The sequence below is a fragment of the Gossypium hirsutum genome, chromosome A04 (assembly GCF_007990345.1).
Source record: "Gossypium hirsutum isolate 1008001.06 chromosome A04, Gossypium_hirsutum_v2.1, whole genome shotgun sequence".
NCBI lineage: Eukaryota > Viridiplantae > Streptophyta > Magnoliopsida > Malvales > Malvaceae > Gossypium > Gossypium hirsutum.
The window spans coordinates 2,629,027-2,647,435 of NC_053427.1; the positions used below are offsets into that span (position 1 = coordinate 2,629,027).

The window sequence follows — 18,409 nt, forward strand, 5'->3', positions numbered from 1 at the left end:
ACTGCTCAAGGGAAAGAAGGCAATTGGATGCAAACGGGTATATGCAAAGAAGGAAAGTTTTCCTGGTAAAAATGAAATTCGATACAAGGCTAGATTGGTAGCAAAAGGTTATGCTCAGAAAGAAGGAATAGACTACAATGAAGTGTTTTCTCCAGTTGTGAAGCATTTGTCTATTTGGATTTTGCTAGCCTTGGTTGCGCAATATGATCTTGAACTAGTTCAGATTGATATGAAGACCACGTTTTTACACGGTGATTTGGAAGAGGAAATCTATATGACTCAGCCAGATAGATTCAAGGTTGCTGGTAAAGAAAATTGGGTTTGCAAACTGACAAAGTTGCTTTATGGATTGAAGCAATCTCCGAGGCAGTGGTACAAGCGATTTGATCAGTTCATGAAAGGGCAAAGGTACATAAGAAGTAAATTTGATCATTGCATATATTTTCAGAAGCTATAAGTAAGAACTTTCATATACTTGCTTTTATATGTTGATGATATGCTGATAGCATCTAAGAGTAAAGTTGAAATTGAGAGATTGAAGACTCAACTCAATCTTGAGTTTGAGATGAAAGATCTAGGTGAAGCTAAGAAGATTCTTGGCATGGAAATATGTAGAGATAGAGCTCATGGCAGAGTTAGCTTGTCTCAGAAGCAGTATTTGAAGAAGGTACTACAGCAGTTTGGCATGAATGAGCAGACAAAACCTGTAAGTACCCCGTTGGCTTCTCATTTCAAGCTTTCTGCACTACTATCTCCTTCGACGAATACAAAACCAGAATACATGTTGCAAGTTCCTATTCTAATGCAGTGGGTAGCTTGATGTATGCAATAGTGTGCACAAGACACAACATTTCACAGACAGTTAGTATAGTGAGCAGGTATATGCATAATCCTGGAAAAGGACATTGGCAAGCTGTGAAATGGATTTTACGGTATATTCAAAAAATCGTGGATGTTGGATTACTGTTCAAGCAGGATAATACACTTGGTAAAGGTGTTATTGGGTACATTGATTTTGACTATGCCAGTGATTTGGACAAACGAAGATCAACCACCGGTTATGTGTTTACACTTGCTGGAGGACCAATAAGTTGAAAGTCTACACTACAGTCTACAGTTGCGTTGTCAACCACAGAAGCCGAATACATGGCTGTAACAGAGGCTGTAAAGGAAGCTATTTGGTTACAAGGTATGGCTAAAACCTTGGGATTGGTTCAGGAGCATATTAACGTGTATTGTGATAGTCAAAGTGCTATTCATTTAGCAAAGAATCAAGTCTATCATGCACGTACAAAGCATATTGACGTATGATTCCATTTCGTGCGGAAAATTATTGATGAAGGGAAAATTCATCTTTAGAAGATTAAGACTGCAAATAATCCCGCGGATATGATGACCAATGTGGTAGCAGCAACCAAGTTCGAACATTGTTTGAACTTGATCAATATCCTGCAAGTTTAACAGTTGAAGAATGCACTATCAAGTATTGTTGTCAAAGACAGAAAGAATTGTGTGAAGATAAGATTATCCTAATCAAATCTTCAAGGTGGAGATTATTAGCAACTACCCATATCTTTGAAAAGTCAAAGATATGAGTGTCAGAAAGTTGGAACCGAAAATAAGAGTATTTATGGCACCGAAATTTGGTTTGAAATTTAGCATAGGATAATTGCAAATTTAGTCCCTAATTGTATAGGGACTTTGCAAGTTTATCCCTGAACCTCAACTATAAATAGGCCTAACCATTTCTCATTTTCTTAGCTCATATTTGTCATTCTCTACTTAATGCATTGTTCCCTCTCTCTCCCTATTTGTAAATTTCACTTGTATTTTTGGAGTGAAATATATTTGGTAGTGCCCGAGGACGTAGGCAAAATTTTCTGAACCACGTTAAAATTCTGGTGTTCTTTATTATTTATTTTTGCATATTTTGTGAATGTGATTGTAGTAATTTATTGTGCTATTAAATTACGATAGAGGGATATTCTGACTAGGAAAGACTTGGTACTTAAGTGATTCTCGTAATCCACCTCTCTTTCCTGGGAATTGAACTTAGTGTGATTTTTCAGTACAATAATTTTACTCTTTTACATGCTTTCGCGCAACAGTAGGGAGGATCCTTAAAATAATTTCTTCAATTATAACAATTGAGGTTAATAGAAAAAAAAAAGAACAGAAAAACAACACCCTTCACCATGAATTGAATCAAGAATCCCAAAAAACAGAAAAAAACGATTTGAGACATTGATTCCCTATCAAAATTTCCATTCATAATGAATCATGTCAGTCAAGCTTTGCTTGTAGCAATGGATTCCTCCTAAATTTGAATCAGAAGTGAAGTTTTTATCCAAAGTTGTTATGGGATTTAATATTTACAGATATATATATTGTTTACGTTTGGTATTTCATTAGAGATGAAACTGTACATATTGTATTACTATATTTTTTAAACTCAAAAGTTAGAGCATGAAACACATGATGAGCCTTTATACCAAGTTCGGCTTCGGATACTTTAGTCAAATTTTGAAAAATCTTTCATAATTGCCATAGTTTCAAAGCATTGGCAGCTTCTGGTGGGGTTTGGGGAAAGAAAATAAGAGAGGGGAAAAGTGAAAGCAGAAGAAAGAAGACAAAGAAAGCTTGCTATTTACTCCAAACTGTGTATTTTAAAGTAAAATTGTGGTCCCTCAATTAGTTTGGAATCTCACGTCATTCTATTATCCCCACATCCATTTTTGTGAAAATAACAAACACAATTATTTGAAGGGCTAAAGAGGGTTGAAAAAAATTGAGGAATAAAATGATATTTTATAAAGTCGGAAGAATAAAAAATAAAAATAATTATTAAATCAAAAAAGTTAATAGCTTGATGAAAAAAAATAAAACCAACTAAATAGTTAGATGCCTATTCTTGCACTTTATCTTATTTTTAATATTTATATTAACATAAATTTCATAATCTATAAAAATATATAAGAAAAATAACATATTATAAAAATTGAAATATGAGTCTAGTTTGGCTGAAATCAAGTCGAAGTTCAAGCTCGATGTATATTTTTTAATGAGTTTAATTTTTTATTTAAATTTATTTTTCGAGGTTAATAGTCCAAAACCACTCTGATAGACCTTTTGATTTGAACCGATTATTTGACTCTAAAACATATCTAATATGGACTATTAGTTATACAATAAAATATAAAATGATAAAATTGATTATTAATTTAATAAAAATATATGATATAGTTCCTCTGTTTTTATTGTTATTATTTAAGATATATATAGTTGCTTAAAGATAATATTTTTAAATAATTGAAAGCGACTTTGCAGCTAACTAAATCTATTTATAGAAAGCGACTTTGCATCTAATTAATTTTCTCACTCATAATCATTTACAGAAAGCAGTTGCTGATCTTACATACATATATACATACTCTACATACAACTTCTGTCAGAGTCATGTATGAACATATAATATTAGGATTCAAAGATACACATAAGACAAGTTCGAATCTTAGAGATAAAATTGTTAAAAAAATAATAATAAACCTTGAGCATGGATAGTAAAATGATAAAATAAAAGATAGATGTGAAATGTTAATGTTTACTAAAATTTATCATGCCCACGATGTTGGTCTAGTATTTGATTCCTGACAAATGTTTTTCATTTGAATATTTTATAGCAGGTAGTATAGTATAAATATGTATATATGTATGTTAATTTGTTGGTGAGAAAGTGGTAATATAAATACCCACATTTCAAAAGGTGTTGGTGCAAATTTTTTTATTTATTTTGCTTCCTTGAATATAGATATGCTTCAATGGCTACTTCTTCATCATGTTCCTCGTTGAAACAACACTTCCTTGTATTTCTCATTGTAATAATAAGAAGCATTATTAATTCACCAGTAAATGGATGTTTCACATCGATTTTCAGCTTTGGTGATTCATTAACTGATACAGGCAATTTACTTGAGATTTCAATTTCAGAACCCACCAAAACTCCTCATTCTGCTTTTCTTCCCTATGGCCGCACCTTCTTTCACCATCCCACCGGCCGATTCTGCGATGGCCGCTTGGTTATAGATTTCCTCGGTATGTAATCTAATGTTTTTCTACCGATTCCTATGCTTGGCACCCTGATTTTTATCCTGGTTCTGTACCTGTTATCTACCGCAATATATGCTTATGTGGTTCCAATTGAACGTGTTTTGCAGCTGAAACTTTGGGATTTTCCTTTTTACCACCATTTTATGGATCTAAAAGTGGAAAATGGGAGAAATTCCAAAAGGGAGCGAATTTTGCAGTGGCGAGTGCTACTGCACTGAATTCGTCGTTTCTTGCTGAACAAGGAATCCACAGTGTCTCCACCAACATTTCTTTGGGAGTTGAAGTGAATTCCTTCAAACATTTATTGCCATCTCTTTGCTCATCTTCTTCAAGTAAGCTTTAATGTTTCAAAGCCCTACCATGATTTCTTTTTTGTTTCAAATGCTAATAATAAGCTATGATCTACAGATTGCAAAGAGCTCCTAAGGAAGTCCTTGATTGTGATGGGAGAGATTGGAGGAAATGATTACAATCATGCATTCAAGCAAGGGAAAGACATTGATAATATCCAACGACTTGTCCCTCTTGTTGTTGACATCATATCTTCATCAATCAATGTAAGAACTAATGTATGCTGTCTTTGTTTTAAATTAGGAAAAATGACATCTTTGGTCCCTTTCAATTTTAATATTGAGAAAATTTATTCCTCTAAAAAGATAATGATAACTTAATCTTATCAATTTCAAAAGCGAGCAACAATTAATCACAATGTTAATATTTTTCATCAATTATACATATTTTTATTGGTAACAAATCAAATTTAGAGGTCAATTTCATCTTAACATTTACGTATTATGACAATTTTATACTGATTTAACAAATTTAGACCACAACTTTTACACATTTTGTCAATCTGATCTTAATTTAACAAATTTAGTTTAAAATATTTACATATTCCATCAACATTTACGCAAAATATATAAACATTTAGAGTTAAATTTTTCATTATATAAACCAAAATTATTTACAATTGTTGTAAGATATTATTGTCATAATTAACTGTCATTAGTTATCAAAATTGAGAGGGAAAGAAAAGGTATTTTAACCTTCAAATTATTAACATTTGCTATATATGCAGGAGTTGATCGAGTTAGGGGCAGTGACATTTTTGGTCCCCGGAAACTTTCCTATTGGATGCTCCCCATCTTTGCTGACAAAATTTCATGGTTCAGAAAAGGATCAATATGATCCCTTAACTGGTTGTCTAACATGGTTGAACCAATTCTCTCAACACCACAATGAATTACTTCGAAAAGAACTCGAAAACATCCGAAACCTTCATCCCCAAATCAACATTATTTATGTTGATTATTACAAAGCTGCAATGCCGTTTTACCAGTCTCCAAAAAAATTTGGTACATTTTCAGATCCTTTAAAACAAGAATACTTAATAGCTAAATATACGTTTTGGTACTTGAATTTGGCTTTAAAGTTTAAATTAGCACTTAAGATATTTTTTCTGTCCAATTGTTGAAATTAGTACGTGAACTTGGTTTTTGGTTCAAATAAGCCATTTACATAAGTACTAATTTGAACCAAGAAGGCAAGTTTAGGTATGTAGTTGGACCAAAATAAACTTTACCTACCAAATTGAACTTTAAAACCAAGTTCAAGAACCTAGCCAAGTTCAGGTGTCAAAATGTATATTTACCCAAACTTAATTTGTCATCAAAATTTTGCTTCTTTACATGGAATTTCCTCGAATGGTTTCAGGATTTAAAGAAACTTTGAAGGCATGTTGTGGAATTGGAGGTCTTTATAATTACGATCCGTTGATATATTGTGGTTATCCGCCATTAAAACAATGCTGCAACGACCCTTCTTCGTATATTAGCTGGGATGGGATTCATTATACAGAAGTTGTCAACAAATGGCTTGCCCATACTGTATTTAAAGAATTGATGAACACCATTCCTAGATTAAGGAGCTTGTGTCCCTCATCCACCGTAAACAAACTGAGAATTCTATATCCAATGTTTGGGGTCTAAACTGTAATAAGTATATAAATTGTTTGTCCAATTAATTCACTCAATCTTAACTCACTAAACTAAATTAAGTTTGATAAAATCATAGCATTTTATATTAAGCACTGTATTTTCCTATATTTAAAGAATTTTTTTAGGGTAAACTACATCATTATTCACTAAACTATGAGTAAGTTTTCATTTTTGTCACTTAACTAAAAAAGTTACAATTTGGTCATTAAATTATTTGAAAGTTTTATTGATGTAACATTCCAAACCCGACCTATAAGTTATGACCAGATATTGAGGAAGTACATCAACTTATTCAAAGCTTTTAAATTTAATCCTATTTAAATTTTAAAACTTATAGTATGGACACTAAACATTATATATAATTATTCAAATTTAATCCTACTTAAATTTTAAATCATTTTAATTTACTCATATTTAAATTTATTAAAGGCTGTTATATTAAATTAGTATAAATATAATTTTAGCTACTAAAGTTTATTTATTTTATCATTTTAGCCCTCAACTTTTAAAATTTAGTTAAATGGCTTTTTTTAACAAAAATTTGATTGAACTATTAAAATTTTAGTGGTATTGACGTGGTAGCTCGTGTGGCATTTTATGTATACTTCACTGCTAATATGGATTTTTAAAAAATTTTTACGAACCCTTTTAAAAATTTTTATTTTTTATATTTTTTTTGAAATTTTATGAATTATATGTGGATTGCACGCTAGTGGTCACTTCAATGCCAATAAAATTTTAATAATTCAATTAGTTTTTCTGTAAAAAAACAGAAGAAGAAGGAATTTGATTAAAATTTAAAGATTGAGGGTCAAAATGACCTAAAAAAGAATAAGAGTCAAAATAACAAAATGAGTAATTGTTATGAGCTAAATTTATCATTATTCATATTAAATTTTAATATATTTTTTTATTTAAGGAAAAATAACTTATTTAGCCCTCAAATCTTATAAAAAAGTCATTTTAATCCTCCAATTTTTTTCAACCTTTTTTAGCTATTCAAATAATCATGTTTATCATTTCTCTAAAATGGATGAAAAAATTAACTCATCATTAAATATATGACATGGCGCCAAATATGAAAAAAATAGAACGACGTGATATTCCACGTGTGGAAAAAAATATTTTTAATTTATGTGTATCTCCACTAACTAAAAATGTGATTTAAGATAATTAAACCCGAAATATGAAAGCCTCATAAAACTAAAAAAAATCCCCAAATCTATTATAGTAATCGGGATTAATAGATAAACAAAAAAGTAGGAAAAAAAATCCCATTCACCCAAAAATTGAGGCTTTGAATACATGATGAGCTTTTATGCTAGAATTGTAATGTTTAAAATTTTAGTTTTGAATTGTTAAAAATAGTCAAGTGAATTGATTTGATTTAATGGTTAAGTGTTGTGTTTGTGTGTGTGAGGTTTTGGGTTCAAATTCTTTCCTCTAAAATATTGTTAATTTTTTATTGAATCCCTATCTCTGAACTTTGGGCTTAAATATTATTTTCGCTGAATTAATGATAGAATAAGTTTATTGGTTTAGTGGTAATATTTTAGTTTACCTTTAGGTCCTTTGTTTGAATCCTTGCGTGTGCAAACGTGAATTGTTTTTGCTAAATTCTGTGTACCGACACTATTTATATGGTGAGAGGTGTATCATCTATACAAATCATATCTTGGTAAGGCCAATGTTGTGGTTGATGCTTTTAGTCAGAGATCGATATCTGATTTAAGGGTCATGTTTACTCTCCTAAGTTTGTTTGAGGATAATAGCTTGTTGGCCAAGTTGCAAGTTAAGCCGACTTGGATTGATCAAATTCGGGATAAGCAAATACTAGATGATTCTTTGGTTCTTTGGCTTTAGCAAGTTGAGGAGGGTAGGACTTCTGATTTTAGGTTGAATAGTAAGGGTATTCTATGTTTCAAAGGTCGGTTTTGTGTGCTTGATGATACTGAGTTGAGGTAGTGTATTTTGCGAGAAGCACATAGTAGCCCTTATACTATACATCTTGGTGGAAATAAGATGTATCGAGATCTCTGAGAGTTGTACTAGTGACTCGACTTATGATTGTAAGTGCCAGACCCCTTTGTGTTGGATTGAGTTGGGTCAACATAGAGTTTATAGTAGGAGATCGAGTTTTCTTTAAGGTATCCCTGTGGAAGAAGGTCATTCGATTTGGACTTAAGGGCAAGTTGAGCCCTAGATTCATTGGGCTTTATTGGTTTTGAAACGAGTTGGGTTGGTTTCATATCATCTAGAGTTGCCTTCAGAGTTGGACTGTATACATGATGTGTTCCACGTCTCTATGTTAAGGCGGTATAGATCTGATCCATCTCATATTGTTTCTATTGAAGAAATTGAGGTAAGCTCGGATTTGACTTTTGAGGAGTAGCAGTTATATATCCTAGACTGAGAGGTTAAGGTTTTGAGAAGGAAGATCATTTTGATAGTTAAGGTCCTGTGGCGAAATCATGGTACAGAGGAAGTCACTTGGGAGCTTGAGGAATCGATTCAACAGCAATTCCCACATTTGTTTGAATCAGGTAAATTTCGAGGCCAAAATTTCTTTTAAGGGGAGAGTTGTAACGCCCTAAAATTTTAGTCTTTGAATTGTTAAAAATAGTCATGTGAATTGATCTAGTTCAGTGGTTAAGTGCTGTATTTGTTTGTGTGTGGTTCTAGGTTCAAGTCATTTCCCCTTAAATTTTGTTATTTTTTTATTAAAACTTTGCTTAAATATTATTTTCACTCAACTAGTGATAGAATGAGCTTGTTGGTTCAGTGGTAAGGTTTTAACTTATCTTTTGGTCTTGTGTTCAAATCTCTACATGTGCAAATGGGAATTATTTTTTCTAAGTTCTCCGCGTGCCACCCATGTGGTAGTGTTTGGGCTAAATTCGAATTTTGATAGGCTAATAAGTGGTTAGAAAATTGGTTTAGATAGAAACTTATCAGATTTATTTTTTTAAATAATGATTTTATAATCAAAATTTCCCCCAAAAAACTCCCATTTTCTGTAGTTAGAGTTTTATCTTTCTTGGTATCCAACTTACGTTTTGGTGTGATACGAATTCTGTTGATTGATAGTATGGTTTTTTGATAGGAGAAGAACATTTGGCGATCCTCCAGTGAATTAAATTTGTTCCTCTAGCGAATTAAGTGTGTTCGGTTGCTATTGCTTCGGGGGTAAGAGATGTTATGCCTTGTTGGGGGCTGAATTTTTAATGGTTTCAAGGTTGACTGTGGATGTTTGGAACCAAATTAGGGATTTAGGAATTGGTAGCTTTCATTGGCTAATCTGTGTAAAATGTTGATTTAGGTATTGGAAATCTAGCTCTTGGATTTGCATAAGAAAACACCAAAGTGTGTAACGGAAAACTCAAAAACCAACAAACAACTAGATGTTGAAAAACTATTGTTGATGTCACACGACCGTTTGGACCCCACGATTTGGGCTATTTGGGCCATGTAGGCCACATGGACATGTGGGCCCATTTTCTGAAAATTTACCCTATGGTCGTTTTTGATGTGCGATTCAAATTTACCCTTTTATAGGGTCTGTATTGTATGAATAAGATTGTAAAACATGAGATCTGATATTCTATTTTTGTTAAATGCGATTTCTGAAAACATGATATGTATAGCATGTATGTCATATGTAATAGCATGAAGTGATTTCTACCAAAGCGATTTAAAATTTGATGTGTACAGCTTTTATGTCATACACACATTTGTTATCTGATTAGTATTGCATGTGCATTGGGGTGGAAATATGTTTTATGAAGGAAATATTGGCAGTTTAATAATTTTCCTTATCTAGTGGCTTGATCACATTTTTCTGAATCTGGCGGGTTACCGTGTATTATTATCTAGCAACTTTACTACATAATTTCTAAAAAGTGACATACGCTCATTTATTGGTGTGTAGGGTTGGATGGATATTTGATATCCTATTTGGTGTGTAAGGATAGACGGAGATGGTGTGTAGCGGATGGGGGTAGGATATGATTATGATAATATATCCAATTCTGAATCTGATCATGCATCTGAAATGTATTTGTTAATTTATGTGCATTTGATTGTTGATTGGGATGTGTTACGCACTGAGCTTGTAAGCTCACTTTCTGTATGTTTTCCTCTCAGGTAGCTAGTAAACTTGGGACGGATCGAGGTAGCAAAAGCTCGGTTTAAATTATTGTTTCTTTTAATTTGATTAAGTTTAAGTATTATTTTCAATTGGACTACTTTTGAACTTTTTGGAGTATGTTAACTATTTTGGATTTTATTTTTTGTTTTGAACTACTTTATCGTATTTAGAATATTTTATTTCAAGTTGCAATATGTTTGAGTTTCAAAATCAAACTACGATTTTCAAAACTCTATTTAACTTAAGATTTCCGCTGCAAAAAACTAAGATCTTATAAGTGTTTTTTACAATTAAAATGAATAAATTTAATATGATGTTTTTCCCTAAAATCTAGAAGTATCATTATCAATTTTTGTTTTATGTTACGTTTCTGAATTTTAATTTCTAGCTTTAAAATTAGTGTATGTAATTTTTCAGGATTCGATTATAATGTCTAAGTTAGATATAAGGTGTTGCAAGGTTCGACTTTGAATACTTTATTCAAAATTTGAACAAGCCCTGGTACCAAACTAGTAAGAATTACTATAATTACAAACAATTGCCTTTGGCATTTTCTGTTGCTGGTGGGGTTTGTGTTACAGGTTTAAAAAGCTTTGGGGTTTGGGGAAAGAAATTAAGAGAGAATAGTGAGAGTGAGAAAATTCCTAAAAGAAAGAAGACAAAGAAAGTATGCTATTATGATATCTTTATGAAATTGTACTCATTGTTGGTTTTGAAATGCCATGCCATTATTTAGATCTGGCGTCACATTAGATGTTAAATGGTAGGTAAATAATCATTTTTGAGAGAAAAATGATAAACATTATTTGTAAAATTGGAGGGTTAAATAAATTATTTTAATTTTATTTAATTTAAAAAAGTTATTTGATTAAATTAAAATTTTAATAATTAAGTGATTAAAATAAAATAAACTAAATAATTGGATGATCATTTTTATATTTTATTCTATTTTTTTAATATTAATAATAAAGTGAAATATTTTATTTTTGTATAACATAAATTACATAACATATTATAACATATTTATAATATTTAACTTCGGGCTTAAATATTATTTTTGCTCAACTAGTGATAGAATGAATTTATTGGTTTAGTGGTAAGGTTTTAACTTATTTTTTGGTCTTCTGTTCAAATCTTTATGTGTGCAAACAAGAATTATTTTTGCTAAATTCTCCGTGTGCCGCCCATGTGGTAGTGTTTGGGCTAAATTCGAATTCTGATAGGCTACTAAGTGGTTAGAAAATTGGTTTAGATAGAAACTTATCAGATTTATTTTTCTTAAATAATGATTTTATAATCAAAATTTCCCCAAAAAAATCTCCCCTTTTCTGTGGCTAGAGTTTTAGTTTTCTTGGTATCCAGCTTACGTTTGGTGTGATACTAATTCCGTTGATTGATAGTATGGTTTTTTGATAGGAGAACGTGTGACGTTGGCGATCCTCCAGTGAATTAAGTGTGTTCCTCTAGCGAATTAAGTGTGTTCGGTTGCTATTGCTTCGGGGGTAAGTGATATTATGCCTTGTTGGGGGCTGAATTTTATGGTTTTAAGGTTGATTGTGGATGTTTGGAACCAAATTATGGATTTAGGAATTGGTAGTTTTCATTGGCTAATCTGTGTCAAATGTCAATTTAGGTACTAGAAATCTAGCTCTTGGATTCGCATAAGAAAACACACAAGCGTGTAACGGAAAACTCAAAAAACAATTAGCAACAAGATGCTGAAAAACTATCGTCAGTGTTACACGACTGTCTGGACTACACGATTTGGGCTATTTAGGCCATGTGGGCCACACGAACATGTGAGTTCATTTTTTGAAAATTTACCCTATGGCCGTTTTTTATGCGCGATTCGAATTTAACCTTTTGTAGGGTCCGTATTGTATAAATAAGATTGTAAAACATAAAATCTGATATTTTATTTCTACTAAATGCGATTTCTGAAAGCATGATATGTATAGCATGTATATCATATGTACTAGCATGATGTGATTTCTACCAAAGCGATTTAAAATTTGATGTGTATAGCATTTATGTCATACACACATTTGTTATCTGATTAGTATTGCATGTGCATTGGGGTGGAAATATATTTTATGAAGGAAATGTTAGCAGTTTAATAATAATCTGCCTTATTTAGTGGCTTGATCACATATTTCTGAATCTGGTGGGTTACCGTGTATTATTATGTAGCAACTTTACTGCATAATTTCTGAAAAGTGAGATACGCTCATTTCTTGGTGTGTGGGATTGGATGGATATTTGATACCATATTTGGTGTGTAAGGATAGACGGAGATGGTGTGTAGCAGATGGGGGTAGGATATGATTATGATAATATATCCAATTTTGAATCTGATCATGCATCTGAAATGTATTTGTTAATTTATGTGCATCTGATTGTTGTTTGGGATGTGTTACTCATTGAGCTCGTAAGCTCACTTTCTGTATATTTTCCGCTCAGGTAACTAGCAAACTTAGGATGGATCGACGTAGCAGGAGCTCGGTTTAAATTATTGTTTCTTTTAATTTGATTAAGTATTATTTTCAATTAGACTATTTTTTGTTGGACTATTTTTGGACTTTTGGGGGTATGTTAACTATTTTGGATTTTGTTTTTTGTTTTGAACTACTTTATCGTATTTAGAATATTTTATTTCAAATTGCAATACATTGAGTTTCAAAATCAAACTACGGTTTTCTAAACAAAATCAAACTACGGTTTTCTAAACTTTGTTTAACTTAAGATTTCCGCAGCAAAACTAAGTGATCTTATAAGTGTTTTTTGCAATTAAAATGAATAAATTTAATATGGTATTTTTCCCTAAAAACTAGAAATATCATTATCAATTTTTGTTTTATGTTACTGTCTGAATTTTAATTTCTGACTTTAAAACGAGTGTATGTAATTTCTAAAGATTTGATCAGAACGTCTAAGTTGGATATAAGGTGTTACAAAGTTAGACTTCGAATACTTTATTCAAAATTTGAACAAGCCCTGGTACCAAACTAGTAAGAATTACCATAATTACAAACAATTGCCTTGGCATTGTCCGTTGCTGGCGGGGTTTGTGTTACAGGTTTTAAAAGCTTTGGGGTTTGGGGAAAGAAATTAAGAGAGAAAAGTGAGAGTGAGAAAATTCCCAAAAGAAAGAAGACAAAGAAAGTATGCTATTATGATATCTTTATGAAATTGTACTCATTGTTGGTTTTGATAAGGTGAAGCGTATTCCGTTGCCAAGTTTCCCACGGTGTTGGAAGAAACAGAGGCAACAAGTTCAGCCATTTTTCTTGATGATCTGATGAAGTTGAAGAAAGAATTTTACAATTGGTAATAAGATTAACAGAAACACAAATGAAAGTAATTGTGAATGTTTGCCTAGCTAATTATAGTAGGAATTATCAATGGATTTGAAAATGTTGATTCCAAATAGTAAAAATTCGAATAAAAACTACTAATTAAGAAACTGTAGTTTTCTTCTGAAACAAAGAGATTATCATGTTTGCTTACAAAAGGAAATATTGGAGAAAGTGGAACTTATTCATGAACTTACCTCTATGTTTCTCTCCTGTAATCACCACTTGGATTCGAAAAGGCAAGAGTCAAATACAGCTTTTTTAGCTCTCTACTACCTTCAGATCGTAGATTGTAGCTGTAAAACATCAAAAGGCCAATACTACTGCAGAAAAGCAAAAACCAAGACAACAAATCAGTAGATATAACTGGGTAAAATTTATGAGGAGCAGTTCCTTAAAGCTTACCTTCACTAAAGCCTCTTTTTCATTGATCTTTTGTGAACTGCAAATTAAGAAGAAAGTCTTATTTTTCAATATGCTTAGTTTTGATGGAAGAACTCAATCCCTAAACTCAATTAGTTGCTGGTTTGCTCTTTCCGAAGCTCAGTCTACTTGAGTTAATGTTCCAAAATTGAAAAAGATAAAACCTGACAACCTATGGTAGTAATTAAAGTATTGCCTACTTGGCCATCCAAACTTGACCGATTAGCTTACTTTTCTTTTATTGGAAACTACACTTGCTCAATAAATTATTAAGTTTTAAAATGGTCATTAAATTATATGAATGTTTTTATTTCAGGCTGTTAAAATTGTTATTGTCGTCTACACTAATTGAAGGTTCTTTTTTCTCTTCTTTTTCATAGTTTAGTTTTTATTTATGAAACAATTTTATTCGCCACGAATTTATGAACCGAAGTCCAAACAAATTTTTTCTTCGATACAATAACCATCAAATTGACTTAGATTTAAAGTATATTTTTCTAGTCATTGATGAATATTGATCCACCGCATTAATTGTTGAATAGTTACTTAAAGCTCACTAACCGAACTTTAAAAAGAAAAAAATCTGATAACCTAATGATTTAAATAAAAAAAATTTATTAATTCAATGATAATTTTTTAAAATTTTAAATTAAATTAATAACTTAAGTGTATTTTTTTTCCAACCAACTAAAAGAAAAGAAAAAAAAAAACCACTTGCGATTCTTGCAATGTCTTTCTTATTTTTTGTTGTCTTCTTAGCGGAGAACAATTGACAGCCACTTTTTGTCTTTTTCCTTGTTTTATTATGCTTTGTTCATTTATTTGCTTGTGAAGACTGAAATTGTACATAATCACATTTTACTGTTGGGAAAATAGTCTGAAATTTAATTCCGATGGGAAAATCTCATCTATATATATATATATATGTATGATGTATAAATGAAGAATTTCTTTTCTCTTAGAATATATTAATTGTTGGAACAGTGACAATTAACTTACGTCCTTACCTTGATTCTGTATAATTATATATGAAAATATGATTGGTGCATGTTAATATATTAATTCATTTTGTTAAAGTTACATAGTTGAAAAGAAATCTTAAGAAAACGTAAAAAAAATTAATTAAGTTTTTGTATTAAATTTTGTATTAAATTTATTTTTTATTAAGTTTTTGTCGTTAATTAAATAATTAATTAAGTTTCTCTATTAATAGTTTCTGTCACTATGTTGACCTTTACAATAAATTGATAGGTCAGTTAGATGACGATATATGTCAACTTTTGGTTTAATCTATTATTTTTTCATAAAAATGATTAAAAATAATAAAATTATAAAAAAATATTAAATACTAAAATTGATATAAAGTTATTAAACTTATAAATATTATAAATATTATGAAAATATATAAAATTGAAAAAAGTATTAGCATAAAAACTTGAACTAAACCGGTTAGCTCAAAATTAACAAGGGCACCAATCCGATGAAAGCCATTAAACTAGTTAAATTAGAAATTGGGTGGTTGAACCTAATTTTTATTTTTTTAATATTTTTATTCAACTATAATTTTATTATCCAACTATTAACATATTTCAAAATGAAATATTCTAACCAATATTTTTAGAATCGAATTGGTGGTTTGAACCTATAAGGCCACCAATTTGTCAATTCGATCGATCTGTCCAATTCAATTAAATAAAACATTAAAAATAAAAAATATTAAAAAATTTGTTCAACTGTTTCAACTACACCAACCTAATGCATTTCTCCAAATCAATACTCTCGTCGATTTCAATCTAGTCAGTCCAACCGATTGATTTGGTTCAGTTCAAGTTTTTATACTTTTTTATAAGTTTATATTAATTTTAATATTCTTTATGATTTTTATAGATTTCTAGTACGTTTTTATAAAATTATAAATATTTTAATGATTTCTTTAAGTTGATATCAATTTTCATATATTTTTAATATTTAACATTTGGAATATTTTTTTATAATTTTATTTTATTTTTATAATTTTTTTCTTATTTTATATATTATTATTTCAATATTTTTTTATAATTTTTAAGGAAAAAATTATATTAAATCAAAAGCTGTCACATGTCACCATTTGATTTGTCCATCAATTTATTTTAAAGATCAATGTGATCAATGACAGAAATTAGAGGAGCTTAATTGATTATTCTAGTTTAAGACAAATGTTTAATTAAGTGTGATTTAATATAATAATTTAATTATTTTTTAATTTTTTAGATATTTTTTTGACATATTTATTTAAATAGCCATTTAAGGTTAAAATGAAGATTGACATAGTACTAACAATATTCATGCATTTTTGGAAGCATAAATATAAAAATCTTTTTACAGTGAGGAACAGAAGCATATAGTATACTAACATGGCCTGTAGCAATACCACACCCCTTCCATTACCATCCAACATCCCTTTTTGAAAATGTAAAGCACCTATCAACTACTCTCATTCATCCATAGCAGGACAATATTCAATAATTGCTTAAAATAAATAAGAGAGCAATTAAGAATAATTATTAAATATTGTCCATCAATCAATGTAAGAATTTCTATGGTAACCCTGATTTAAAGATCTCAATTAGTAAGAGTTTTTTTAGGGTGATAAAATAAAATTATATTTGAGTTTTGATAAGAGTTTTGTACTAATTATAGAGAGAATTTTGTTCTCGAGTTAAGATGTTTTTGGGGTTCGAGCATTATATGTTTGGTACATTTAGATTTTTTTTTTTCATATTATACTCTCATTTGTTTACTCATTTAGTGAAAAGCTAAAGCTTTCTTTATCTGTAAATTTTATCCTCTTTAGAAGAGTTTTTCATGTAAAATATCTGTCTATTTGATCTTCTCTATTTTATGTAAAAATTAAATTCTAAGTTTAATTACATTTAATTAGCTTTATGGCTATTAAATAAAAACACATTATCGTCATAATTGTATTATGACCTAAAGCATAATCATTTTTGAGGTGGCATTTAATTATAGTTTTAACCATCACATCAGATTCATCGTTAAAGAGTTTACAATTAATAAAAAAAAATATTATTAGTTTAGTAATTATTTTATAATTTTTCGTAATTAAATCATAAAAGAAAAATTATGCATGGTTAAGTAGTATCATCTACTACAGTTTACCCGTAACTTTAACATTGTATTTTTTTAGTGGAAAAAAACCATATTTAGACTAAAAAAAGAAGCTATAATTAATATCTTAATGGATTAATTTTCAAAAACTTTTTAGTAAACTTTATTAAATTGTTAAAGCGTGTTTGAAAACTTTCATAGAATTATATATATATATATAAAAAGGTTAGAGTTGTGTGATTCGAATCTCGTTTAATCCGGTTTAAAAAGTTCAAGATGCAACTTACTTTGTTAAAGAAACAAAATAGAGAGGCAAAATTGAGAATTTGTGGGGGCGAAGTTAAATCCTTATAGGACAAAACTTCTTCTATTAGATGGGTTGTTTAACCCTTTAAAAACTGCGCATAATCGCAAAACTTCTTATATTATAGTTTTTCAACATTAGTGAATTTCTCTCATCTGCCTATGATTTTCACGGTAGGGGGTTTTCTACCTAAAATCCGCGTGTTCATATTTTTCTTTCTTATTGCATATCCCATTTTTACGTAACAGGGGTATGAAAATCCACGAGAAGCAATTGGGCGTATTGTATATGCCAATTTCCATTTAGCGAATAAACCCATAGATATTGAGGTTCCACAAGTGGTATTTCCTGATACTGTATTTAAAGCGATTGTTAGAACTCCTTATGATATGCAACTGAAGCAAGTTCTTGCTAATGGTAAGAAATGGGCTTTGAATCCTACTATCATTATCCACGTATAGTATAACAAATTGTCCACGTATAGTATAACAGATTGAATATATATGTGTTGAATCATTTAACACACTTTCAAATTAAAATAATATTAATTTCAACATAACGAAGTTTCCATCAATAGCCATTGACATGTTAATAGCATTACTAATACAATATGTTAAACTCAAAATCCAACATTATTATTAATATAACAAACAACTTTTCTTTTTGCAACTCTCACTTGAAGAGAAAATATTAAGGTTTCATTAATTGCTTATCATAGCTTATTCGTCTAAACAAAGCGTAGAAATATCTCTTAAGTGATGAAAAGATTTAAGTAATTTGTTGAGATAAAAAGATATTATTACTTGTTGATTATGCAGCATATTTAAGTTCAATCCTCACGATGCAATCGAGTTGGATGAAGTTTGTCTCTAATGGAACAAAGCTTGGTGACAACATCACTCTTGTCCATCCGCTCACTTGGTGATTCACTGGAACAAATGAGTCCTATTTTGAGCATTGAAATTAAGCA

At 30.2% G+C, this 18,409-nt stretch overlaps 1 protein-coding gene and 2 long non-coding RNA genes across 3 annotated transcripts; 2 read left to right on the forward strand and 1 right to left on the reverse strand.

The window, feature by feature from the left end:
- The first annotated feature begins 3,517 nt into the window (after positions 1-3,517).
- Positions 3,518-6,169, forward strand: LOC107903336 (GDSL esterase/lipase At1g28570). Its single transcript, XM_016829353.2, has 5 exons — positions 3,518-4,092; positions 4,215-4,439; positions 4,516-4,664; positions 5,186-5,462; positions 5,821-6,169. Exons 1-5 carry the CDS (start codon positions 3,819-3,821, stop codon positions 6,093-6,095), a joined length of 1,200 nt encoding a protein of 399 aa, XP_016684842.2. The 5' UTR covers positions 3,518-3,818; the 3' UTR covers positions 6,096-6,169.
- Positions 6,170-11,547: 5,378 nt separating this feature from the next.
- On the forward strand, positions 11,548-12,876 carry LOC121227858 (uncharacterized). The gene is made up of 3 exons (XR_005925366.1): positions 11,548-11,753; positions 11,885-12,050; positions 12,712-12,876. It is a non-coding gene; the product is annotated as an uncharacterized lncRNA (long non-coding RNA).
- A 323-nt stretch (positions 12,877-13,199) lies between these two features.
- Positions 13,200-14,204, reverse strand: LOC107903338 (uncharacterized). The gene is made up of 3 exons (XR_001685762.2): positions 14,010-14,204; positions 13,802-13,927; positions 13,200-13,546 (listed from the first exon to the last, which is right to left on the reverse strand). It is a non-coding gene; the product is annotated as an uncharacterized lncRNA (long non-coding RNA).
- Between the last annotated feature and the right edge of the window lie 4,205 nt (positions 14,205-18,409).